Here is a 27,878-nt window from a genome sequence, read left to right as displayed (position 1 = left end):
GCAGATTTAAAGTCCCTATTTAAAAACGGTATGTTGTACATCAAATTGAATATTTAATCACATAATTGGTGTTAATTGAGAGAGATCAATCCACAAAACTATTCCTACTAGTTCCAAGTTATGGATCCATATAGAAGTAATTCTGTTAAATATCAATTTCAATTAGAATGCACATAAACAGTACAATTCGCGTTAGGGTTAAATTATGTTTTTACCGATTATTCCTTTAAAATCATTTACCTCCTAACGAAGATTAAAAGCCCGATAACGAGGGCAACTGTAAGAAGTCCGAGAACACCACCAACAGCACCACCTATAACTGATCCAGACGTTCCATCACCGGCGCCACCATTTTGGTTAATTTGGTCTGCGACGGATGCTTCAAAACATGTAAGAACGAAAAATCTTGATTTAGTTCAATGATGCAGCTATTTTGCGAGTTCATACATTTCCCTTTATGAAGATGTATTATATTTCCTCTGATTACAATTTGCACAACGCTAAGAGACCACATACTCATTAAAAGTGTGCACAGTAAAATATGTTTTCTCGCTAACATTCCTGGTTTTTACATTACAAACTATGAAAGGTTGATAATGTGTGCATATAATTTAAAAGTACATGTTTTTTTAGCATTAACAGTTATGTGATTTTTTAATATAAAGCTTATTTTACCATCAGTACATCCTGTGTCGGTCTGTTTGTACCCATTCTCACATCTACACTGACCATCCATTTGGTTGCACTCACGAACTCCACCTTCAGAAGGGAGGCAATGTTTGCCACAAAGAAGAGAACACTGTAATCCATGCGATTCAGATAGGCATCCATGTAGGCATTTCCCAGAATTTATATCACAGCTAGACATTGAATTATTTCCGTGTTTACAGTTTGTGCTGCAATTGTTTAAGCAGTCACTACCCCAAAACTCCTCTTTGCAAACATTGCATTCATCGTTATTCTGAAGGCATGATTTACAATTTGATATACATGAAACGTTACAAAACGATCCCCTGTATCCATCTACACATTCATAGCATACACCTGTTGACGAGTTACATTCTCCAGAACAATTCGGTTCACATGGAACGCACTTACCGCTGGATCCTGGATATGACCATTTAGTGCACCGTGTACAGGAACTGAATGTGTTTTGACTTGAAGTACAAACGAGACAGTTCGATTCAACACTCATACATGTATTTAAACACTTTAAGCCATAATACCCGTCCTCACAGCCGTTTACACATGTACCATTGACCTGTTTGCATGTTTTGTTCAAACAATGTATTGGACATGAATCGATACAGTTAGTCCCGTGGTATCCATTCACACAACCTTGATTACATTGACCAGTCAAAGCTTCACAAGAGTTGTTCATACATTTAATATTGCAAAGGTTTTTGCATGTGTTGTAATGTCCATTATTCCCATATCTTCCAGTTTTACACAATACACACATACTTGCGAAAAAACGTTGACAAGTTTCACATTCATTGTAACACGAAGTATTACACTCAACCCCAGATAGACCATCAGCACATGCATCCCAACAATATCCGTCAACTTTCCGACAGGGTGTTCCTGCCTTGCAATGAGTACATTCGTGTTTACAAGTATCTCCATAAAAATACCTATCAACACATGAGTCGCATACATCTGGTGAAGTGCACGTTGAGCAGTTAGCGGGGCAAGAACTAGGAACACATTTACCATTTTTAAACGTGTAGTTCTTGTCACAAACACATGTCCCATTATCTTGGTCGCACTTGTTATCTAAACAATAGCGCGGACAAGTTTCATTACAGAGATTGCCATACCGCCAAGTTGCACATTCATCACATTTTTCTGCATGTAGACGTTCAACTGGGCATCGGTTGTCTTTACATGAGCTACAGGAAAGCAAACATGAAGGCCCGAAATGATAAGCATCACATTCAAAGCAGCTGTTATTGTTATCGCAATTGCAGTTTATAGGACAAGTCTTTTGTTCACATCTTGATCCACTGAATTCATCCTTACATCCTCCAATGCAAGATCCATTCCGGTAGCATGTGCCGTATTTGCAGTTTTCTGAACACGATATATTGCAATAATTACTAAAGAACCCATCCTTACATGATTTGCATATACCCGTGCTTGAACAATCGCTGTAGCAATTTACGGGACAATTATTGTGACAGAGACTCCCGTATTTGCCATTAATACATCTGTCACAGCTACTCCCAAGGAAGTGAGGGTCAGCACATTCCAGGCAGTGTCCATATATATCGCATAAGTAGTCTTTGCATTTCCTACTACATTGGCTAGAACAATCATTTCTATAATAACCAATACCACTTCGGGTCTTGCATGCTGTACATGATGTTTCATTTGTGCAAGATAAACACTCTGGGTTGCAATGAAATAAACACATTGCCCCCGACCCGCTGTGATGTCCGTCCCAACATGATGTACAGAAGGAACTAGAGTTGCATGCTTTACAGGTTGATGGACATGAGTATTGACACTGATCTCCGTAGTATCCGTCATTGCAGACTGTACAGAAGGAGCTGGAGAGGCATGTTTTACAGGTAGATGGGCATGAGTTTTGGCACTGATTTCCGTGGAATCCATCATTGCAGGATGTGCATGATGTGCTTGAAGAACATGTGTTACAGGTCGTTGGGCACCTACTTGTACATTGATATCCGTAATAGCCATTATAGCATGTGTCACATGTACTCTCTGTTGAACATGATCGACATCGCGGATTTACACAAGTTTTCTGGCACTTAGGACTCATGAATCCACCGATGCATCCGCTCCAGCAATAGTGATCAATCCCAAGTTGGTTGTTGTAGGAGCATCCTTTTTCACGATTGCAGCAAGAGCATGGAGAACAATCCTGGCACGATGTCTTGACAACTACAAGTTACATGAATAAGACGGTACAGAATAGGGTTACAATATGATAAGTGCAAATAGTATAAATATTTTCATACTTATTAGATTATGTTGTCTTTTTTCCATTTGAAAATTACTTGTTTAAAATGTTCGTTATTTCATAAAACAGCATATTAATTGCATCAAACGTTTATAGTCAACACGATTAAACCCATGTACCAGTATTAGTCAAACACATGGTTAATGTGCAACAACACTAAAGTATCTTTAGAAGAATTTTCGAACAACAGTTTTTTGAAACCTCATAATAAATGTATTTATAACTTCTTTGTAGTCAAGACTTACCTAATGTCAGAAGAATTGTTGTAAATGCAATAATGCTTGATCCGCCTGTCATCTTTATCATTTTCTTATTCTTAAGATAGTTCTTTGTTATTTGTCCAAAATTCAGTACCATTTCCTAAAGTTCCATGGAAGCATGGTGGACAGTGCAACCCTCGATACACCCACCTACCCGTATGCTTTGAATCCGGAAAAATGTTTATTTGAGACCGGAATCACCACAACCTCCTTGTTTGCATAGAATCGGTAAAACTATTTAGTACAAATATTAAAATAATTCCCAATACTGTCTGTATACTTTTTATGTTATATGAATATTTGCATCCATTGTAATTTCCTTACATAAATCAGCTATTAATGAAAATAAAAAGCCTTGCATGGTAGGGATACGGCAAAAACTGTATTTAAGGATGCTCGTTATCTTGAAACTTGACCCTTTTCCTGCAAAAATAAGATAACACATATTGCAATAACATATTTCCTGGTCGTAAGTTTCTACGTTGAACTAAAACGATATAGATGATAATTGATTGTTTCAGCGTAAGATCGTATCCGAGTGAGCATTAAAAACGAGTAAAATAATTTATTTTAGTGTTTAAAAACACTTGAAACATATTGCACTTTTACAATAAAACAAACCTAATTTCTGTATGTTATTTCCATTGAAAGGCTACAAATGATTGTTAATTAAAGTTTAACAGAATAGAGCGCCAAATTGTATGCGAACGTTACATTATTTCGTAAATGATGTCGCTGAAACAGTATTCCATAACTGTGCGCGCTGACGTTTGATTTGGAAGTGAGAGCGGGCTAAAATATCAAAACAGTAAATCTATATTTCACTTAAAATGCTTTATTAATTACTGGAATGAATATAATAATTATATTGAATATATGATAGTTTCATTAACAACAAAACATTTCGTATACATTATATGAAATGATGAGCTGGGGAATCCGTCCTACCTTAAATAAACTCGACATCTGGATTACCGAAATAATTAACTGGATCCAGACTAATGTCGTCATCTAAGATATTGTAATAATTGACTGGAACGCTAAATATAGGCTGAAACCCGGTAAACCTAACGACGGAGCATCTAAACCATTAATAATTGGCTGGCCCGTAAACAGCATCTGAAATACCGTAACCATAGGTTGTAACCCTGCATACCTAATGTCAGCATGTCAAATATTGCCATCATGGGCTGGCATCCGGCGTACCAAATCTCAGCATTTGAAATACCGCAAAGATGAACTGGCAGTCAGTGTACCTAAACTCTTTATCTGAAATACCGAAAAATGAGCTTGAATCCGGCATACCTAACGACGGCATCTACAATAAAACAATTATGGGACCTTTACTGGAATAATTTTCAAAAACCCTCTCAAATGTGAATTCATCTCCTCCCCATGACTTTGAGTATATCTGCATAATAATTTAACGACAGATACCATTTACGATGAAACATTAACTAATGCCATTTTTTCTTACCTACTCAGTTTTAGTGTTTATCTTTTATGCCTTGTTCAGTTTAAAAATATAAATGCATAAGTTTGTCCAGGCACTTGATATCTTATGTTTAAGTTGGCTAAATTGACTTCTGCCATTACCTATTGTATTTTGAAATAATTTCTTTGTATTTAAAATAACATTGCTTTTTTAATCTGACAATCAACACAATACCATATATTGTTTACTACGTACTGTCGGATAATTATCTTGGTCTCTTAATAATGGTAAAAATATCATACATCATCAATACGTCTGACATTATGTTATAAGCATGCTTTTTTATAGGATAATCTATTTCTTGAAATGTAAAGTCAGTTATATAACTACCTGATTCAACCCTCCCTGTCATTATCCTGCGATTCTTTCAAGTTTCTAGCACCATATGCCATGTATATATTTACACCAAGATCATGTATGTTTTCTCCATGAATAAATGTACAATCACAAAGACACTCATTTTTCATACAATAAATATTTATACAAATACATTCACCTAGTTGCCACATCAGCATCAATATCCGTTAAAATAAAACGAAAATCTACAATTGAGACAAGCTCAGTAGCAGAAGGTATTAACATTAACCACGTTTAATGACACAGGGTAAACGCCAAAGACTTAGAACACAACAACAAACAATCACAATCCAGAAACATGGAACAACATCACAAAACTACACTGACAACACTGTTCATTATATACTATATAAAAACTAGGTCTGTTTATTAAGGAGTGGTAAGTACCGCCTTGTAACGATCAGTTAAATGATCTGGGGGTTGAAATCAGTTTGTGCGCACCACCTCACTCTTAAGCCTGAAGTACATCCTCACTTTATCATTTGTCATTGGACTGAGTAAACCATTCCACCACTTAAAAGCTTTACACATTAAGTAAAAATTTACATCAATTATATTCAAATAATCAGATATTTCACTTTAATAAAAAGTAGGCATCATCACGGGGATCTCTATTCGTTATATCCAACAAAAGATTAAATTTCATCAATTAATCCGTATGCAATGCCAGCGAAGACGTTCAGTGATACAATGAGATCTAAGTCTATCTGACGCCATTTTGATCCTCGCCTGTCCGGAGAAAGCGTGCACACATATTGACACATGAAAGGCACATACTCATTTGTACTAAACTACTGCATTATTCGGTTAAAATTACTTATAACATATTTTCTAATCCCCTGGCACTAGTTCCATAAAGAGTATCCTTTCTTAACGTATATCTCATGTTGCACGAATAACCTTTAGAAACATTTATATTTGTTTTTCCTTCAGATCTGGCATACAACCATTTAAAGCTTCTGTGGTAGCTGCTTCTTTAACAATCATATTATATATTGGTAGAAAAAGTCGCCTTTATTATGTCACGTCCGTAAACATACCGTAAACATGGAAAACTGGAAAGGCTTTGTTTTAAAAGATATAGCAACTGAAACTTCACAGCCCCTTCGAGATCTGTTTTATAACTCTCTTCGTTCTGGTAAAGTACCTAACCAGTGGAAACTAGCTTATATCTGCGCGATTTTAAGAAATCAGATCCCCAGGCGGACGGTAATTATAGTCCAATGTCCACGTTGAGTGTTATCAGTAAGGTACTAGAATTTTGCATAAATACATGTTCAACGTCTTCCGTCATAACGACTTTTAACCCCATTTCAGTCAGACTTTGTTCCAAATGACTCCACTGTTAAACAGCTTGTATGTATATATTACTCTTTCTGTCTAAATGAGGGCAGTAAGGGCAGTATTCTGTGACATCTCACAAGCCTTTGATCGCATATGGCATAAAGGTCTACTGTTCAAGCTTCGTGAAAGAGGTATTTCGGGTTCCCTATTTTATGGCTTGCTGATTATCTCCGTAAAAAAACAGGGCGTTGTATTGTATGGTACTATGTCCGATAGCGTTTCAATATTTGCCGGAGTTCAACAAGGTTGTCTTTGGCCTTTACTCTTTCTTGTTTATATAAATGCTATATAAAATCACCAATACGTCGTATTTCGCTCAGCAACTGAATGATGACACGAACAAGGTTTATATGTAGGCAGAAAAGTGGCTTGTATGTATCATTCGACCCAGCGGAAACCGAATCACTTCGAATCTCTCGAAAAACAGACAGGCACCTGTACCTATTTTTATGGATAATGTTCAAATCGGAAGTTACTACTCATAAACATCTGGGCGTCACACTCGCCAGTAACTTCACATGGCATGAGCATATTTAGTCAGTCAAAACCAAGGTATGTCAACGTATTTACCCCATGAGATCATTTAAATATGTCATCAATCGCAGATCGCTAGAAGTGTTATATACGAGTCGTATAACATTTATTCGGTCACCGTTGAAATATGCAGACGAGTTTGGGACCATCTTACGCAAGCTTGCGTAGAGGATCTAGAGAAATTTTAGCATGAGGCAGCGCGGCGCGAATAATTTCCGGAGCAACTTGTTTCCATTTCAAATCTTTATATTGAAACAGGACTTGAATCTCTGAAGGAGAGAAGGCGGGAACATAAACTCACTAATTTTACAAGATGTTTCATTCTCTTACGCCAGCAAGCATCTCACTACACTTATTTCATTCCGAGTTTGTGATATAAGCTCTTGCAATCTTCGGAATTCTGTTAACCTTCGTAATATTTCTTGAAAACTCAGTTGTTATCGAATTATTTTCGGCAACTACAATATCCTTATGGTTCTTCTACATCCCTGCCCTCCTTCAAATATAATCTTAACAAGAATGAACAATCAGTTCCTCCTTTCTACTATGAAGGTGAACGCCAATTGAACGTCACGTGCAAGGCTGCGGATCCATTATAGTAATCTCAATGAACAAATGTTCTCTAAACAAAATATCATTAGCCCAATTTGTGTATGTTGTGAAATAGAGGACACCTACCATTTCTTCTTCACCCCCCCCCCCCCCTTATCATGCTTAAAGGCATCGCCTATTCGTCCAACTGCCTTCTATTATGTCTATGTAACTTCAGTTACTACTGTTGGGATCAAAAACAGCCAAGGACTTGACTCAATCAACGATATTCACTCTCACACAGAACTACATTCGCCAAACGCTTTCGCCCTTCTTATGATAATTACTAAAAAACAGATTCTACAACTGACCTGACCTATACATGCCATGCCCCGTCTTCCTGCCTTTTTCACGTGTCCCACTCTTTTGCTTCTTCCATACTTCCAACGCATTTTGCTACCTTCTACTTCATACATTTGTCATTCATCTTTTACCTTATCCATCAAATTATAACGATAACAAAAAAAAACAAAAAAACAAAAAAAACATTTACACCATACACGCAGAACAGAGGCATAGTATTATATTAATAATTTCAAAAGCTTCCTTCTCAGTTCTGTTGAGATTGGTTTTGTTGTTTACCTTTCATGTATTATTACCTCAGAAAATCCTTCAATATTGATTAATCTCATACCTTGTGTATCCTTTTCCTTTTAAAATAAAGATTGTTTAAACAAATAATGGGCTGGTAAGCTGCATACTTAATACCTGCATTTGAAATACCATAAATATGGGGTGGAACCCTTCATAACTAACGTCAGCATCTGAAATACCGCAATAATGGGCTGAAACCGGCATTGCTAATGTCGGCATCTGAAATATCGCAATAATGGGCTGAAACCGGCATTGCTAATGTCGGCATCTGAAATACCGCAATAATGGGTTGGAACCCGGCGTAACTAACCTTGTCATCTGAAATTCCGCAAGTATGGGCTTTTACCCGGCGTAACTAAACTTGGCATCTTAAATACCGCAATAATGGGCGCTTACCCGGCGTAATTCAGCTCGGCATCTGAAATAGCGTAATAATGAGAAGGAAGCCTAATTTCGGCATCTAAAACAACATATACATTCGCTGGAACTTTACGTACATCTAGCATTTAAAAACATCACTATGATAGTAAAGAATCTGGCGTTCTTAGGCACGGCATCTGAAAAAAACACAACAATGGGCAAGAATCTGGCGTACAAAAGGCAGGCGAAATCCTTATAGTGCTAAATGTTGGCTGATGCAATGTACATTTTTGGCAAATTCGATTTTTAAGTCCATGTAATTGCTGAAAAGTTCTAAGATTATAACAAAAATAATAAACAGATGATGAATTATAACACCGTCTAAATGTATATGATTTATGTTTTATATATTAGTATAAAATTGAATAGTAATGACCATATTAAACTAAGATGTTTATTTTTTTAGAGTGCAATCACAGAATGCATAGTCTCGTTTTTAACTATACAGTAACAAACATACATTTTTTCGACGTAGGTTCACTATCATTGTCTAAGTCACAGTATAGATGCTCAAGATTTCTAACTATCGATTTGTGTATATAAATATTTGTTTATTAAACCACATGAGTATATTGTCTGTGTCCTGTAAATACGGATTTCCGATCATTCATATTTTCTGATAACTTCAAGTATTGCGGTCAGCAAAACTTTGTTAAATGTATCTATACAAACGTTAAAGGGACTGTACACCAGATTGGCACCAAAAAAAGTTTTTTTTCTGTATGGAATCTCAGGATAATTATTTCATAGAATGTAACGCTTTGATATCATAATTGTAAAAAAAGTACCAAAATGTAAAAAAAATTGTGTCGGAGACCGGGTTCGAACCCGTGTCGCCAAATTTGCAGACTAGTGTTGTTTCCACTGTGCTACGAAGACTTACCCCAAACGAGTGGTATATTTAATCTATATACCTAACTTGGTAATATCACGTGATAACATCGACTAGCCAATCACGCATAAGGAATAAATTCTACTAGGTCGACATAACCAGTAATCTTTTTTAATGGAAAAATACGAAATAACTGCTAAACTTAAATAAATTGTAAACTATGTGGTACTTCAGTTAATAAATTTCAATGCATTGTACACATTAATACCAAGTTTATGTCAGTTTTCGACAATTTTCTTTTTTTCTTGCAAATTGATCATCTGGTGCACAGTTGCTTTAAATCGCTCAATTCATTACAAAATGACAAAAGCGATTATCAAATGTCGCGTTTAAATAATGGGATTTAATGGGGTGGGGGGAGGCAAATATGTGCTTATTTATATACGCAAAAACCAATTGCAACGGGTGTAAATTCTGGGTTGGCGAAGTCCGAAGGTGAGATCATATTTTCCTCAACCTCAGGATAAGTAGAAACCAAAAATTTGGCCATGCTGCAAATTCTTATCTTGCCCACGGGCAAAGATTAAACAAATACCCGTTTGGAACTCCTGTTTCTTGTCATTACACAATTACCCCCCCTTGTTAAAAAACTTCTTCTGTATCATCATAAAAACCTTGTCTTGTGGCGATATTTTAAATCAAAAATAATTATTCTTCGGTTCAAATGGCACCAAAAAGGCTTACATGCTGAATTCAATAATAATGTTACACTCTCATCAGAACTATTTAAAGAACGACTATTTACATGATCTGAATCACTGCGCGCATGTCCATGACAACCACGAACCATCAAATATCTTTACGCATATTATTTTCACTACGTTCATCGAGCTCAAGCTAAACACTTTATTTTGTCTTACTGAAATAAAGATGGAATAAAAAACATCTACCATAGCCTTTCGTGTATGATCGGTCCATCTGAACCCTCGCGCATGGTGTTCTATGAAAATTCGATAAACCACGTTTCCGCAAAACACTCTTCGCTCGGGTTTGGATAAACCTCCCACACTCTTACACTCTCGGCCATGGAAGATGCTTATAGTTCGCGTGGGTATTATATTTTATTTAAACGTAGCAATTGATTTGCCCAGGAGGTTTATTTTTGAAGGGTCTTGAGTTAATGTTCGACATGATAACGTCATTTTATGATTTAGTCTTTATTGAGAATAATGTGTATATCAGAATGGAGTGCCAAACTACCACACTCCATTATAGTGAAACTATACATTTATAAACAAACGTGTTCTTGTTTTGATTTTAGATTGCCCTTTCTAATCAAGTACAACATTCATGTTGACTTTGCAATACTTAAGGCTGGAAAAAATAGTCTCACGCAAGATCAATCAATATGTATCACCAGTAGTTGTAGTAGTAGTAGTAGTAGTAGTAGTAGTAGTAGTAGTAGTAGTAGTAGTAGTAGTAGTAGTAGTAGTAGTAGTAGGAGTAGTAGTAGTAGTAGTAGTAGTAGTAGTAGTAGTAGTAGTAGTAGTAGTAGTAGTAGAAGTAGTAGTAGTATGTCATGTGTTACTGTATGAATGTGTCAAGATTGTAATAGATAGCATACGTATGCCATTAGCAATAAAATAAAAATGCAAAAAAATACATTAAAATTTTGCTTAACTTAATTCTATGTATAAAATATATTTGACTTTTTGAAAGTAATTGAAATATCAAAATATTATTAAATAATACTCATGATTTGCTTTCCTGTGAAACTTTTGAGACTCATCAGTGAAATATCAGTAAAACATTTTTCTTCTGACTTTATATTTTAGCCCGTTCTCAGTTTCAATCATGTTTCAGGGCGCACAGAAATTATAACTCACTGACAGTAACAATTATCCTCTATTTTCTTTTAGTTAAACGTAGACATTAAAGGAAAAGACATATGTTATTAGTTGTCTTAGTTGTGCAGGAAACATTCAAGGTTTAAGATAACAGGCATACTTTAATAAACATATACCTGCATCCCTACCGTAGGGGTTATTACGTGTTATACAAGTATATACACGGTAAATAGTTGTACTATATAGTATATAATGCAGATTTCAGTTAAAAATTGAGCGTTTTATTCATTTCGGTCCTTAATAAACTGTGTTTTGGATTCCAACTGAAGGGTCGGGTTGGGGCTGGTAAGGGTGAACACGTCCATCCTACTCCCATGGGACCTGAAGTAAACCGCCGTTTTCTTTATTATACATTATTGTTAAACTATACAGTTCTAGACATATTCAAAGTCTTTAAAATAATTTATCTGTGTTATCTACATACTTTCCTACCGTTACAGAATCGAACATGTAATACACATTTCCCGGAAATTGTATATTGGATAAGCAATTAAGAACTACGATCAGAACGACAGAATGATGAAGATCAAAGGCGGATCAACCATTATTGCATTCACAACACTTCTTCTGACATTATGTAAGTGTTATTTAAAAGGCTGTTGAATTAGTACATTCATTTTAAGGCTTTTAATAACGCTGTTTATTTCTTAAGCGTGTTATGCATTACAATGAATACTATTGTTTAATATTGAATCTTGAGCTTGACCAATAATGGTACATTGTGTTATCGACTTGATTGTACACGCTCAATGCATATCATGTGTTACTATAAGACGCAACATACATGTAAAAAAACGGTCTTATTGAACAAGAAACAACATATTAGTATAATGACGAGGTTCAGCTATCAGATGTTACGGTATAATTTCAAGACAATTTCTTTTAATTAAACTGCAGAAACAAGCGATTAAATGTACGCCCATTTGTATTGATTTTACCTTTTGTTTTCCAGGCATGGTGCCAAGACTATTTCCAGTACCCCTGCATTGATAAGTGCAAGGAATCAGAGTGCGACTTAAATGGAAATTGCCTGGAATGTGCTGACCAAAATTTCACTGGTGGTACATGTGATAGGTGCATTAAAGGAAAATATGGCAGTCAGTGCGATTTAAATTGCCCTCTAAATTGTCTATCTTGTGATTCTGCAACTAAATGTAGTTCATGTAAAAGAGGGTTTAATGGTATCACGTGCTCCGTGAAGTTGGAATGCCCGGATAATTGCTACAACGATAATTGTTCAAGCTTGAGTATATGCGGTTCATGTAAGAATGGATATTTTGGGGATTATTGCAATGTTTCGTGTTCAGAAAATTGCAATAACGGCATTTGCTCTCAGGATGGTTCTTGCATTGAAGGTTGTAAGGAAGGATTTTATGGACCAAGATGTGAACAAAATACTTGTCCTGTTAATTGCAAATGCGATCAAAACAACAGCTGCATTGGATGTAAAGACAATTATTTCGGGCCTTCGTGCAGTCTTACATGTAGTTCGTGTAAAGATAACCAATGCCCAGAACATCGTCTAATGGCCGAGAAATGTGATGCATGTGAAGAAGAAACATATGGTAGTCTTTGTAATGAAACTTGTCGGCAACATTGTTTAAATAATAGATGCGACCAAGACAATGGGTCATGTGCATGTGGAAAAGAGTACAAGCTGGAAGTAGGAAAATGTGTTCCTAGTTCTTGTCCCGCTAATTGCTCAACATGTACTTCATTAGATAGCTGTGACTCGTGCGTTGATAGATATTATTATGGAGAAACTTTTGAACATAAATGTACTCATTGTTCGCCAGGAACAAACTGTAGGAAAAGTGACGGCTACTGTTGGAGTGCATGTGCTGATGGTCTTACTGGTGATATTTGTGATAGCCCTTGTTACGCAGGATGTAAAACATGTCACAAAACGAATGCTAACAGAACAACCCATTTACCAGAATGCCAATGACAATAACACTGACAATTATGCAGTGTTGTTTGCAGATACAAATATTTAATTCGTTTTCCCTTTTAAATCATGTACATAACATGGTATGTGTTCTTGAGATGTAATCTATAAGAGTGTAGAATGTGAATGACCTATAAATGCTTCTGATGAAATATTAATATACATGTTCAATACGTATAACAAGAGTATTTAAAATGTCACGATGAACCTTTATCATGATCAACTATTGTCACGACTTTAAAACATCTTTACATTTCTTACCCTATGCACATATATCTCCATGTATTCAGAAGGTTTCTATTATTGGTTAAACATGCTGTCTGTGGTTTTGTTTGTAAGTTTATATAATTCCTAGAACGGAAAGTTGTAAATAACGCCGTTGTGGGCAGAGAACTGTCCGAACGATGACCTGATAGATGCCACTATATTTATTCAGCCTAATGGTTTCTGGCAGAGCCATATGATTTGCCTACGCCGACGAACGCCGATAATGTATGGATTTTACTGCAACTCGGTCATGAGTGTCAGGGTAAAGATATAGCAATAGTTCATGTAGAGATTATATCGCATGTGTTTACAAATAATCGTCCATTTATTAATTAACTAATACTTAAATAAAACACAGAATAATTAATAAGATAACATTGTATTTACCATGTTAAGTGCACAAATCTAATACAAAGAGTTTTATACGGACTCGTATAAGGTTTAAAGAACAAGTCCTATGTTGAGACCCACTATGTTTTGCTCATTTGTTACACAGCTCAGGTTGGGTCACGTGTCAGCAGATAAAGTACACTTTGTTCAATAACTCTGTTTAATTGACATGACTTCCTTAATAAATGCAAAATGTAAAAAGCAATGTCCATACTTTACATATATTTTCTAACACAATGTTCGTTATAGATATGATGGTTCTCGCTTATTTACAAATATTAAACATGAATATGACGCGTTTGGAAATCCTAGGCATGCTTTGTTTCTTTTTATATAGCAATACAATATATAACCAGATTGTTTTCAACGTATTAAAAGTTTGGTATAGATGTTTGAAGCGACAGATTGACAAAATTGGTATTTAAAGTACGTTAAAAGCAGACATGAATGTGTAGCTGAACAAATTGTATAAATAAGTTCTTGAACAAATAAAATATAAATGAAATGTCGCTAAGAATGAAAGAAGACGGAATGACTACTTTCTGACAAGTTCATTATAATTGCTGCTAAAATGAAATAGTTACGCAGTGGCAATTCGACATGAAAACGCCATCATATTCAAACGAGAAATAATGGCATATGTGTGTGAATGTTGCACAACATTTCGTTATCTAATTTGACCAAGATTTAGAACAGTTTCTTTGGACTTTTATATTTAAACTTTCTTCTTTATGGTGAAAGACATGACCAATACTTCTGACCATTTATGTGGACTGTTACAGTTAATGTTTCTTCTTCATAGTGAAAGATATGACTAAGACGTTACCTTCAACATAATAACCTGTACACTATCTTACTTTATGTGCATTAGCACCGACCTGCATATGGGTTTTTAAGTACATCAATGTTTTACGTTATGCTAAAAAAGTTTTGAAACTAGGTTATCAGTCGTTGTCAAAACTTAATACGTATATATTTGACCGATTTGAGAAATTATTTATCATGTGCATCATTCGCAAATTCAAACAAAGTCGGAAATGATATATTATAGATTAGTTGCTCCATACACAATCACAATCCTGCGCTTCCGTGAAGTTATGTGGAACTTCGTTGAAGTAATAGCAAATGATATGTTCAGCCATCCAGCTCTCCGGGCAATGTGTATACTCGGCCAGAACTGTTTAAATATATTTAAGTATGATAGTTGTCCTTCGGAATAAAAATCCCCCCTCCAGAATTTACAATCAATTATGGTGCATTTCAGTATTGCGAGTGTTCCTATTGTCATCGGTAAACACTCTTATTAATATGTCAGAATTAGGAAGTTGAAATTATAAAGATATGCACTACACGAAACGAATATGTGATAAAAGACAAAACATTTTGAGTGCACAACATTCATAAATAAGGCATTGTCCTATAAGAAATAGTAAGGCGCTTCGTGGAGGACTGACAAGAGCTTGCTCAGCCATCAAGCCATCTGTACAAAGCGTATACTCAGCCGCAGCTGTTTAAAACATGTAGAAGAATGGCCTGAACTTTATCATGATTAAACTTATTGAAAATCCGTATTTGTTTAACAGCATATCAGTTCATTGAACTATGAAACCATCACATATATATTCATTTAGAGTAATTCCGAATATACGTTGGTCGCTGTTTCATCTGACTGTTTGGGGGCGTGGCATTGTGAGCTTAGCACCCCCAACAAGACGTTTCGTTTGTCTACCACATAACGTAACTTCTGCAAATGGAAGGAGCAGCGCCATTTTGTTTTAAATTGTTATTTCAGTAATTAACAAAAGAGTAAAATTAATAGTTAAAATTATAAATTGCAGTGTACTTATTTTAGAAAAGATCAATAATTTAATTAACAACTTTTATTACCTGCTTAAACGCCCTTAATTACATTCTCTAAAATTCGCCAAATGTACCAGACAACTGTCAATACATACATTAACGACAACCCAAGGAAGGAATTGTCCTTTATGCGATATAGTAATACTAACACAAAACGTTACAGCGTCCGATAAACAAGCGGTATCGAATCTGTTCTCAAGCAGTATACAATATATATTACCTGGTATCTCACTAAAGGGAATTAATGCAAACAAATATTATCTGACTGTTGATGTCCTTAGTGGTGTTGCTTTGTTAATAAATAATACAACATCTCTCTCTTCATGTATACATTAAGTTGAATATATTCAATTAAGACCACTAAGGGCACATACTAAAAATTTGCAATATACCATGAAAAAGTTCAATTTCTCTAGCAAAACTTCCCAATGGAGTTCCTAGCAGTTACTTTCATTGCTAACATCTGTTTACATTTTGGGTGTGTTGCTTAACTCATTGTTTCTAAGTGTTACTTTGGTGTTGTTTTTCGCATGAAACATTATAATTGACATTAAATAGACACAGGCTTTCATTTTTTATATATAACCATGCTATAATTTTCCACACTTTGTCTTTTCAAACAAAGTCAGATGAAAACAGCAATAAATGGAAAATATAACAGAAAAGAACAGAATTTAAAGCGTTGACAATTTACACATCTAGCTGCTCAGTTTTCTGATTTGTTTCCCTGACCTAATACAAAGGTTATTGTTATTTTCATCATTTCTAACCCGTCGCTTTTGCTTTTTTTGCTGGTTCACAACAATATGAAACTTTGCTTGTGAATGCCCTTTACTATGGATGGTGATTGCTGGTGTATATGAGGATGTATTGATGGTGTGTGATCAGGATATACCTGTTCAAGAATATGCGAACTTGTTTGCGATGTAACGGGAGATTGTGATGTATCCGAACTGACGTATATTATTAGAAATGGACTTTTATGAGACTTTAGCATGTGCTTTCTATTTCTGCATCACGAACCTCCAGTTGGCTCGACTATGTTCGACCAATAGTTCAGTATAATACTAAAAATACTTTTTATACATTTCGTACCTTGACCTTGGCAAAAAGCCTCACTCTTGGACATTATTCTTATTGAGGTTAAGACAACATAACTACGAAAGACATGTGACATGAGACTACACGCCAATGGTCAGTATTTTAAGTATTGTCTGCACAGAGCTGCACCACGTTTGCAAAGATTATTACTTTTATATTGTGTATGTATCGGGTAAATCTATTCCAGTATATGACACGCTATGTTGCCGCTACTTACATCTTAATCTGGCAAAGAATCGGACCTACATGCTCATTGAGCCATGGCTGGCATGTTGATGAATGGTCACAATTGAACATGATCAGACGAGAAGCCAATGCAGAGCCGGAATTGCTAGCAATGAAATTCACGATTCGTTTTGGGGTTTTTTTTGGCCTAAAAATTGTTATGTATGTCCCAAAACATACTCCTATTATTGTATATGAGGGGTAAAATAACGGTCATTAAAGATGTCCTACCTAAAAGCGACATGTGCAATATACCCGAACCATATTGACAGGCGACATAAGACCAGATTCTTGAGTAATAAAATGTTTTTAAAAAACCTAAAAAAATTATATGGCCTGAAATGACGAAAGTCTTATAAAATGTCATCAATCGCCGATCATTTCGTAATAACCGATATACTTGCTACAAAATATCCTATGCTTACAAATGCCGACTTTGGAAAATTCTAGCCACTGAAATATTTCAATTAAATGACGAAAATCACACGTTGTTATTAGACCCGTATTGTAAAATATTTGAAGTTTCAAGACTACCCAATTTCAAATACTGTCATACACAATTCATTGGTCTTAACTGACCAGCTAACTCTCATAATACCCTTAGCATCAGACCGATTACATCCGAACACATACGATAGCAAATATGCACAAAACTTTGCCAATTCAAAATGTTACAGTTGTCCACATATATTGCATGCTTTTCATGCTGTAAAAGTACACAAAAATTGAAAGTTTGGCTCTTGTTGACCTTAAGTGTTACGTCAGCCTTTTTAATGATCACAGACCAAAACTTATACAAGGCATGTCCATGTTCCGCACCCCAAAGAACACAACGACTTTCTTTAAGCATATTTCTCGAAGCGCTTGCTAATTCTGCGGAATTTGATAAAACTGTTTAAAAGTAAGTTACAGTCAGATTTATGACAATTAATCAATTTCAGTTGGTTAGCGAGATCGTATAGTGATACAATATCAATGCAACATTTGGCATACAATTACCAGAGTAATGTTCAAATTTTCAAACGCAGTGTCAACAATATCCCGAATCTGACTGGTTATGCCATCTAGGTATATGTCATTGCTATTATATTAGGCGAAAAATGCACACTGTCACAATTTTTGTCTTGTAAATGGGTGCTGGTGGTCGGGAAAGCTAGAATACTGAATCATGTGTCTTCCATGTAATCCTACCTCATTTTATAAAAAGTCATAATCGTTATCCAATGAATGTCCAAAACATGTTACCTATCATGTCCGCGGTCATCTTGAATAACCGCCGACCTTGTGGAGCATATATGCTATTATAATGTATAGGTCAAAGACGCCTACATCCATTGACACTTTTGCTGCCTATAAGGATGGATTTTCAACTATGTCAATGAATTCTGCTATTTGTGACATGTGTTGCACTTTATCGGATAGATTGTACAAACAGTGATCATATTTAAGATTGTAAATACTGAAACGTAAACTGAAAATGATGTATCTCATTAACTGCTTCTAAATTGCATGTATCAATAAACACATAATTTATATGACCCTAAAGGATCTGTTTGTAAACAAATAGCAAATTTTTCAAAGTGTTTATCGCTGATTTAGGATACCGGCTCAAAATGTATGCCATTTGAAAATAAGTTATTGAAGTTAAATACAATGACGTTGTTTGTAATATCAAATGTATAAATACATATAATATAATTTTGTACATATATGTATATGAGTTAAAATATATTTTAATTTAATTCCAGACCATGATAATTAATAAGTTTTAAAAAAGGTGCAACTATAAATACTCGGCTTTATTAATCAATAAAATTGTTGAAAGAAATTAAGTTCTTATCATTTTATAATCATAATCATGTCACGATATGCGATTTGTGATAAATTGTTCACACCACACTGAATAGCCTAGCAAGATTGCCGGCTAAGTGGTGATCATTTGAATGGTTCAATTTCCTGATGACTTCAATGACTGATTATGCCTCTATTCAAAATGATGAGTCTGATAGGCAATTTCCTTAAATGTGTGGAGATAAAGCTTACGGAAATTAAATGTAGTTAACAAATGCGTGAAACTCCATCACAACAAACGATAACAATCATATAATTATATTTATTGTACTAATTGGATTAATAATTGATATATGTGCTGATATACAAACGAAACATTTTAAATCGTTTGCTTGTAGTTATTCAGTTTGGTAGGTTTTCAATCTTCCGAGCTGTATCAGTTACTAGAGAAGGAACTTATCAGTCAATCTATTATAATCATATCGGCTGATTAAAAAAACACATATTGCAAACTTTCAGTATGGCCACAAAGTTTAAAATTACAACGAGATTGCCACCACTAAAATTCACACAATAATTAGGACATTCACTATCATAATTCATTTTGTTATATACTTTGGTACTGAATAATAACATATCAAATTGGCGGTATATATAACTTAGTTTCTGATATAAATTGAGGGTAAAGGAAATGAGTGGCCTAGGCACCCCAGGTGACCGCCGGTTATCTTGTACTAGGATAGCTTAGCTCATAAGTCAGGCTTACTTTATGTACGGTTCAACGCACAGCATTAACTTAATGTATATTCAGATCATTCCGCAGTTACATGAACTATTTTTTGTAGGCATAACATTTTATCTAATGCATCTTTTTCGTTTAAGTGATACGAAACTGTACACACACTTGCAGAAAATGTATGTGTTGTTTCAAACATGTATTTACATTATGTAAAAGAAGACTACAGGGTAAAGCCTAATAGTAAAGAGTTTGATTATAACCCTCGTGATAGGCACAAAATAAGGATTCAAAGACACAGACCACACCGGCATCAAAATAGCTTTGTCAATAAATGAGATGATTACCGAGTTGAAACGGCCACTTAAACATGAGTTATCTGAGGTTTTAAAGTAGTTTATACGTGCATATCCATACACTAATTGGCACCTATATAAGACTAAACATTTGGAAAACGTACATACATACCATTACTACTACTACTACTACTACTTCTACTACTACTACTTCTACTACTACTACTACTACTACTACTACTACTACTACTACTACTACTACCACTACCTCTACTACTACTTCTACTACTACTTCTACTACTACTACTAATACTACTACTACTACTACTACTACTACTACTACTTCTACTACTACTACTACTACTACTACTACTACTACTACTACTACTACTACTGCTACTACTACAACAACTACTACTACTACTACTACTACTACTACTACTACTACTACTACTACTTCTACTTCTACTACTACTACTACTACTACTACTACTACTACTACTACTACTACTACTACTACAACTACTACTACTACTACTACTACTACTACTACTACTACTACTACTACTACTACTACTACTACTACTACTACTACTACTACTGCTACTACTACTACTACTACTACTTTTACTACTACTACTACTACTACTACTACTACTACTACTACTACTACTACTACTACTACTATTACTACTACTACTACTACTACTACTACTACTACTACTACTACTACTACTACTACTACTACTACTACTACTACTACTACTACTACTACTTATTTTACTGCTGCTGCTGCTGCTACTACTACTCCTACTTCTGGTGGTGATGGCGTTGAGACGAAATACCTTTCTTAACAGTTAACTGTAGACGTTGTCGACAAACAAATACCGTTAATCGTAAGCTGTATACGTTGCCAATCAACATATGGAGTAAGCTATGTACGTCATCACCTTTGCCCTCTTTTTGAACCGAACAAATATGTGAAAGGAATACTGTTGTTGGTTCTGTATGTAATTTTAAAACATGTTGTTTGATGATTTATTAGTAAAGTCTATTACTGAAATAATTTTTCGTTCAAATTAAACTCGGTATCCTTCATAAGAACAATTGTGCTCGACATTATCAATCCTTTTTGTAATATTAAAACAATAGTATTAATTGTGGTAAATCTTATTTTTGGGGTAAGAGTGCATCTTTAATATTTGCTGAAAATGACTTAATTCTAAGCAAATTCGTTTTGGAAATTCATGATAATTGGTTAAAGGTTTAAAGATAATAATTTAAATAATAAACAGATGATTAATCATAACAGTGTTCATGATTCAATTTGATAGTAGTATATGTTGCATTGTTAATCATTTAAGTGATTATATAAATAAATAATGACTTTGTTAAAGAAATATGTTTATTATGGTATTTTTAAATTAAATTTACAGCATAGATAGTTCTGTATTAAACTATTAAATAACAAACTTACATATATTGTGCACGTATTTAAATCTCAATGTCACAGTATCCGTCTCCTGTTAAAATGTTTAATGTTTATGTCCTTGTTGAGAAACCCTTTAAATTATCTTAAACATATCTTGTAATTGCGGATTTCCTATATATTTACATTTTCAGATAACATCAGTTTTCCGATCACCAAACTTTGGTTTAATATATATAAAATTTTCAAATGCTGATTTATAATATTACAATGAAAATGAATTTACCTAAAATAGTGTTGGTAATATTATGAACAATTTTTTTTAAAACGTACATGAGTGATCTTAACTTTAACATTTTCCTTTCCCCGCCATGTTAAATGCTTTCAATATGAAATGCTATTATTCTGTACCACAGCATATAGCAAAATTATTATTGTGAATGACTTCGTCTCGTCTCTACTATGGTGAAAAACTTAGTGGTGGCAATCTTGTTGTAATTTTAAACATTGTAGACATACTGAGAACGTGCAATAAGAGGGATTTTTAATCATCGAACAGGCTTGAAGGCTACCAAAAATACAAACAAACACATTATTTTATTTCGTTGCGGTATCAGCACATTCATCTATGATAATTCCAATTAGTACAGTTAATATAATTGTATGATTGTTATCGTTTGTTGTGATGGAGTTTCAAGCATTTGTTAACTACATTTAATTTCCGTAAGCTTTATATCCACTCAATCTACGAAAACTGCGTATCCGACTTATCATTTTGAGAAGTGGCTCAGGAAATTGAACCAATACAATTATCAACACTTTGCACGCATTCTTAATAGGCTATCGCATGTAGTGACATGATGATGATTATAAAATGATAAGAACTTAATTTCTTTCAACAATTGAATTTTATTGATTAATAAAACCAAGTATTTATATTTGCACCTTTTTAAAACATATTTCCTATCATAGTCTAAAATGGTAAAAAAAATATATATTATGACTCGTATACATTTATAAGTATATATTTATATTAAAAATATTTACACATTTTATATATAACAAACAACAACATTGTATTTAATTTCAATGCCTTATTTTGGTATACATATTAAGCCGATAACCCAAATCAGCGATATCCACTATAAAAAGTTTACTATTTGTTAAAACTCAATAAGATGATTATTGATATATGCAAATTCGATTCAGATAATGATATATATCATTTTCACTTGAGGTTTCAACATTAACTTTCTTAAGAATGACCATTGTTTGTACGACCTATCTGATAATTTGCGTCACATGGTATACATAGCAGAACTAAGTAACATAGTTGAAAATCCCTTCTAATATGCAGCAATAGTGGCAATGGATGAATGCGTCTTTGACCTATATATAGTATATGTGCTCCACAAGGACGGCTGTGAATTAAGATTACCGCGGCCGTGAAAGGTCGACTGTTTTGGACATTCATTGTTAAATGATTATGACTTTTTATTCAAGCTAAAGACTTACAAGATACAAGATACAAGATACAAGAATCTTTATTTACAGTCGGGTATGTGTTAACAAGAAACATGAGTTCAATGAGCTTTTTTCCGACATGAATAACCGATATACATAACATATAAAAAATAATAATAAACTTGTGACCTGGAAATAAAAGTATATAATTATGTTGAAATGAACGAATATTGAAACAAAAGTATATACAATAGCCGTTCGTTATCACATTGCATTTAATTACAAATAGTAAATCAACATAGAGCATTGAAAACCGTGATAACATCAACAGGTTTTCCAAGCTGTACGGGCAATCCACACGCGCACAGTTCCACTAGTTGACACACCACTGTAAAATGGTTAGTTCTTTCAAGGGTATATTAAATTAAAGATGTCCTACCTAAAAGCGACATGTGCAATATACCCGAACCATATTGACAGGCGACATAAGACCAGATTCTTGAGTAATAAAATGTTTTTAAAAAACCTAAAAAAATTATATGGCCTGAAATGACGAAAGTCTTATAAAATGTCATCAATCGCCGATCATTTCGTAATAACCGATATACTTGCTACAAAATATCCTATGCTTACAAATGCCGACTTTGGAAAATTCTAGCCACTGAAATATTTCAATTAAATGACGAAAATCACACGTTGTTATTAGACCCGTATTGTAAAATATTTGAAGTTTCAAGACTACCCAATTTCAAATACTGTCATACACAATTCATTGGTCTTAACTGACCAGCTAACTCTCATAATACCCTTAGCATCAGACCGATTACATCCGAACACATACGATAGCAAATATGCACAAAACTTTGCCAATTCAAAATGTTACAGTTGTCCACATATATTGCATGCTTTTCATGCTGTAAAAGTACACAAAAATTGAAAGTTTGGCTCTTGTTGACCTTAAGTGTTACGTCAGCCTTTTTAATGATCACAGACCAAAACTTATACAAGGCATGTCCATGTTCCGCACCCCAAAGAACACAACGACTTTCTTTAAGCATATTTCTCGAAGCGCTTGCTAATTCTGCGGAATTTGATAAAACTGTTTAAAAGTAAGTTACAGTCAGATTTATGACAATTAATCAATTTCAGTTGGTTAGCGAGATCGTATAGTGATACAATATCAATGCAACATTTGGCATACAATTACCAGAGTAATGTTCAAATTTTCAAACGCAGTGTCAACAATATCCCGAATCTGACTGGTTATGCCATCTAGGTATATGTCATTGCTATTATATTAGGCGAAAAATGCACACTGTCACAATTTTTGTCTTGTAAATGGGTGCTGGTGGTCGGGAAAGCTAGAATACTGAATCATGTGTCTTCCATGTAATCCTACCTCATTTTATAAAAAGTCATAATCGTTATCCAATGAATGTCCAAAACATGTTACCTATCATGTCCGCGGTCATCTTGAATAACCGCCGACCTTGTGGAGCATATATGCTATTATAATGTATAGGTCAAAGACGCCTACATCCATTGACACTTTTGCTGCCTATAAGGATGGATTTTCAACTATGTCAATGAATTCTGCTATTTGTGACATGTGTTGCACTTTATCGGATAGATTGTACAAACAGTGATCATATTTAAGATTGTAAATACTGAAACGTAAACTGAAAATGATGTATCTCATTAACTGCTTCTAAATTGCATGTATCAATAAACACATAATTTATATGACCCTAAAGGATCTGTTTGTAAACAAATAGCAAATTTTTCAAAGTGTTTATCGCTGATTTAGGATACCGGCTCAAAATGTATGCCATTTGAAAATAAGTTATTGAAGTTAAATACAATGACGTTGTTTGTAATATCAAATGTATAAATACATATAATATAATTTTGTACATATATGTATATGAGTTAAAATATATTTTAATTTAATTCCAGACCATGATAATTAATAAGTTTTAAAAAAGGTGCAACTATAAATACTCGGCTTTATTAATCAATAAAATTGTTGAAAGAAATTAAGTTCTTATCATTTTATAATCATAATCATGTCACGATATGCGATTTGTGATAAATTGTTCACACCACACTGAATAGCCTAGCAAGATTGCCGGCTAAGTGGTGATCATTTGAATGGTTCAATTTCCTGATGACTTCAATGACTGATTATGCCTCTATTCAAAATGATGAGTCTGATAGGCAATTTCCTTAAATGTGTGGAGATAAAGCTTACGGAAATTAAATGTAGTTAACAAATGCGTGAAACTCCATCACAACAAACGATAACAATCATATAATTATATTTATTGTACTAATTGGATTAATAATTGATATATGTGCTGATATACAAACGAAACATTTTAAATCGTTTGCTTGTAGTTATTCAGTTTGGTAGGTTTTCAATCTTCCGAGCTGTATCAGTTACTAGAGAAGGAACTTATCAGTCAATCTATTATAATCATATCGGCTGATTAAAAAAACACATATTGCAAACTTTCAGTATGGCCACAAAGTTTAAAATTACAACGAGATTGCCACCACTAAAATTCACACAATAATTAGGACATTCACTATCATAATTCATTTTGTTATATACTTTGGTACTGAATAATAACATATCAAATTGGCGGTATATATAACTTAGTTTCTGATATAAATTGAGGGTAAAGGAAATGAGTGGCCTAGGCACCCCAGGTGACCGCCGGTTATCTTGTACTAGGATAGCTTAGCTCATAAGTCAGGCTTACTTTATGTACGGTTCAACGCACAGCATTAACTTAATGTATATTCAGATCATTCCGCAGTTACATGAACTATTTTTTGTAGGCATAACATTTTATCTAATGCATCTTTTTCGTTTAAGTGATACGAAACTGTACACACACTTGCAGAAAATGTATGTGTTGTTTCAAACATGTATTTACATTATGTAAAAGAAGACTACAGGGTAAAGCCTAATAGTAAAGAGTTTGATTATAACCCTCGTGATAGGCACAAAATAAGGATTCAAAGACACAGACCACACCGGCATCAAAATAGCTTTGTCAATAAATGAGATGATTACCGAGTTGAAACGGCCACTTAAACATGAGTTATCTGAGGTTTTAAAGTAGTTTATACGTGCATATCCATACACTAATTGGCACCTATATAAGACTAAACATTTGGAAAACGTACATACATACCATTACTACTACTACTACTACTACTTCTACTACTACTACTTCTACTACTACTACTACTACTACTACTACTACTACTACTACTACTACTACCACTACCTCTACTACTACTTCTACTACTACTTCTACTACTACTACTAATACTACTACTACTACTACTACTACTACTACTACTTCTACTACTACTACTACTACTACTACTACTACTACTACTACTACTACTACTACTGCTACTACTACAACAACTACTACTACTACTACTACTACTACTACTACTACTACTACTACTACTTCTACTTCTACTACTACTACTACTACTACTACTACTACTACTACTACTACTACTACTACAACTACTACTACTACTACTACTACTACTACTACTACTACTACTACTACTACTACTACTACTACTACTACTACTACTGCTACTACTACTACTACTACTACTTTTACTACTACTACTACTACTACTACTACTACTACTACTACTACTACTACTACTACTATTACTACTACTACTACTACTACTACTACTACTACTACTACTACTACTACTACTACTACTACTACTACTACTACTACTTATTTTACTGCTGCTGCTGCTGCTACTACTACTCCTACTTCTGGTGGTGATGGCGTTGAGACGAAATACCTTTCTTAACAGTTAACTGTAGACGTTGTCGACAAACAAATACCGTTAATCGTAAGCTGTATACGTTGCCAATCAACATATGGAGTAAGCTATGTACGTCATCACCTTTGCCCTCTTTTTGAACCGAACAAATATGTGAAAGGAATACTGTTGTTGGTTCTGTATGTAATTTTAAAACATGTTGTTTGATGATTTATTAGTAAAGTCTATTACTGAAATAATTTTTCGTTCAAATTAAACTCGGTATCCTTCATAAGAACAATTGTGCTCGACATTATCAATCCTTTTTGTAATATTAAAACAATAGTATTAATTGTGGTAAATCTTATTTTTGGGGTAAGAGTGCATCTTTAATATTTGCTGAAAATGACTTAATTCTAAGCAAATTCGTTTTGGAAATTCATGATAATTGGTTAAAGGTTTAAAGATAATAATTTAAATAATAAACAGATGATTAATCATAACAGTGTTCATGATTCAATTTGATAGTAGTATATGTTGCATTGTTAATCATTTAAGTGATTATATAAATAAATAATGACTTTGTTAAAGAAATATGTTTATTATGGTATTTTTAAATTAAATTTACAGCATAGATAGTTCTGTATTAAACTATTAAATAACAAACTTACATATATTGTGCACGTATTTAAATCTCAATGTCACAGTATCCGTCTCCTGTTAAAATGTTTAATGTTTATGTCCTTGTTGAGAAACCCTTTAAATTATCTTAAACATATCTTGTAATTGCGGATTTCCTATATATTTACATTTTCAGATAACATCAGTTTTCCGATCACCAAACTTTGGTTTAATATATATAAAATTTTCAAATGCTGATTTATAATATTACAATGAAAATGAATTTACCTAAAATAGTGTTGGTAATATTATGAACAATTTTTTTTAAAACGTACATGAGTGATCTTAACTTTAACATTTTCCTTTCCCCGCCATGTTAAATGCTTTCAATATGAAATGCTATTATTCTGTACCACAGCATATAGCAAAATTATTATTGTGAATGACTTCGTCTCGTCTCTACTATGGTGAAAAACTTAGTGGTGGCAATCTTGTTGTAATTTTAAACATTGTAGACATACTGAGAACGTGCAATAAGAGGGATTTTTAATCATCGAACAGGCTTGAAGGCTACCAAAAATACAAACAAACACATTATTTTATTTCGTTGCGGT

At 34.0% G+C, this 27,878-nt stretch overlaps 3 protein-coding genes across 14 annotated transcripts in view; all 3 read right to left on the bottom strand.

Moving 5' to 3' along the window:
- LOC128205628 (receptor-type tyrosine-protein phosphatase mu-like) overlaps positions 1 to 21,453 on the bottom strand; it is a 29,766-nt gene extending 8,313 nt beyond the window's left edge. For 4 of the 12 annotated variants that reach the window (XM_052907417.1, XM_052907405.1, XM_052907415.1 and 1 more), the window contains exons 1-6: positions 21,412 to 21,453; positions 8,472 to 8,579; positions 4,195 to 4,515; positions 3,232 to 3,669; positions 676 to 2,907; positions 241 to 379 (exon numbers count right to left, since the gene is read on the bottom strand). Coding sequence is in view for 11 of the 12 variants with exons in the window: in XM_052907405.1 (XP_052763365.1) it covers positions 241 to 379; positions 676 to 2,907; positions 3,232 to 3,343 (2,483 nt within the window). In the remaining variant the exon portion in view is untranslated. Of the gene's footprint in view, positions 1 to 240; positions 380 to 675; positions 2,908 to 3,231; positions 3,670 to 4,194; positions 4,516 to 5,071; positions 5,872 to 8,471; positions 8,580 to 11,436; positions 11,516 to 11,584; positions 11,642 to 21,411 lie in introns of those variants that run through there. The other 8 variants (XM_052907406.1, XM_052907407.1, XM_052907410.1 and 5 more) reach the window with 8 other exon arrangements.
- On the bottom strand, positions 7,127 to 20,695 carry LOC128204481 (uncharacterized protein DDB_G0271670-like; the record flags this gene model as incomplete). Its single annotated transcript, XM_052905895.1, has 2 exons — positions 7,127 to 7,245; positions 20,107 to 20,695. Coding segments are annotated over 2 exons (708 nt in total), but the record flags the coding sequence as incomplete, so codon positions are not given.
- A 3,775-nt stretch (positions 21,454 to 25,228) lies between the features above and the next one.
- On the bottom strand, positions 25,229 to 26,607 carry LOC128204480 (uncharacterized protein DDB_G0271670-like; the record flags this gene model as incomplete). The annotated part of the gene is made up of 2 exons (XM_052905894.1): positions 25,229 to 25,269; positions 26,031 to 26,607. Coding segments are annotated over 2 exons (618 nt in total), but the record flags the coding sequence as incomplete, so codon positions are not given.
- Positions 26,608 to 27,878: the final 1,271 nt, after the last annotated feature.

This window comes from Mya arenaria, chromosome 10, assembly GCF_026914265.1.
Source record: "Mya arenaria isolate MELC-2E11 chromosome 10, ASM2691426v1".
Taxonomy (NCBI): Eukaryota; Metazoa; Mollusca; class Bivalvia; order Myida; family Myidae; genus Mya; species Mya arenaria.
The sequence above is the reverse complement of the archived record's forward strand: the minus strand, read 5'-3'. Positions and strand labels throughout refer to the sequence as shown.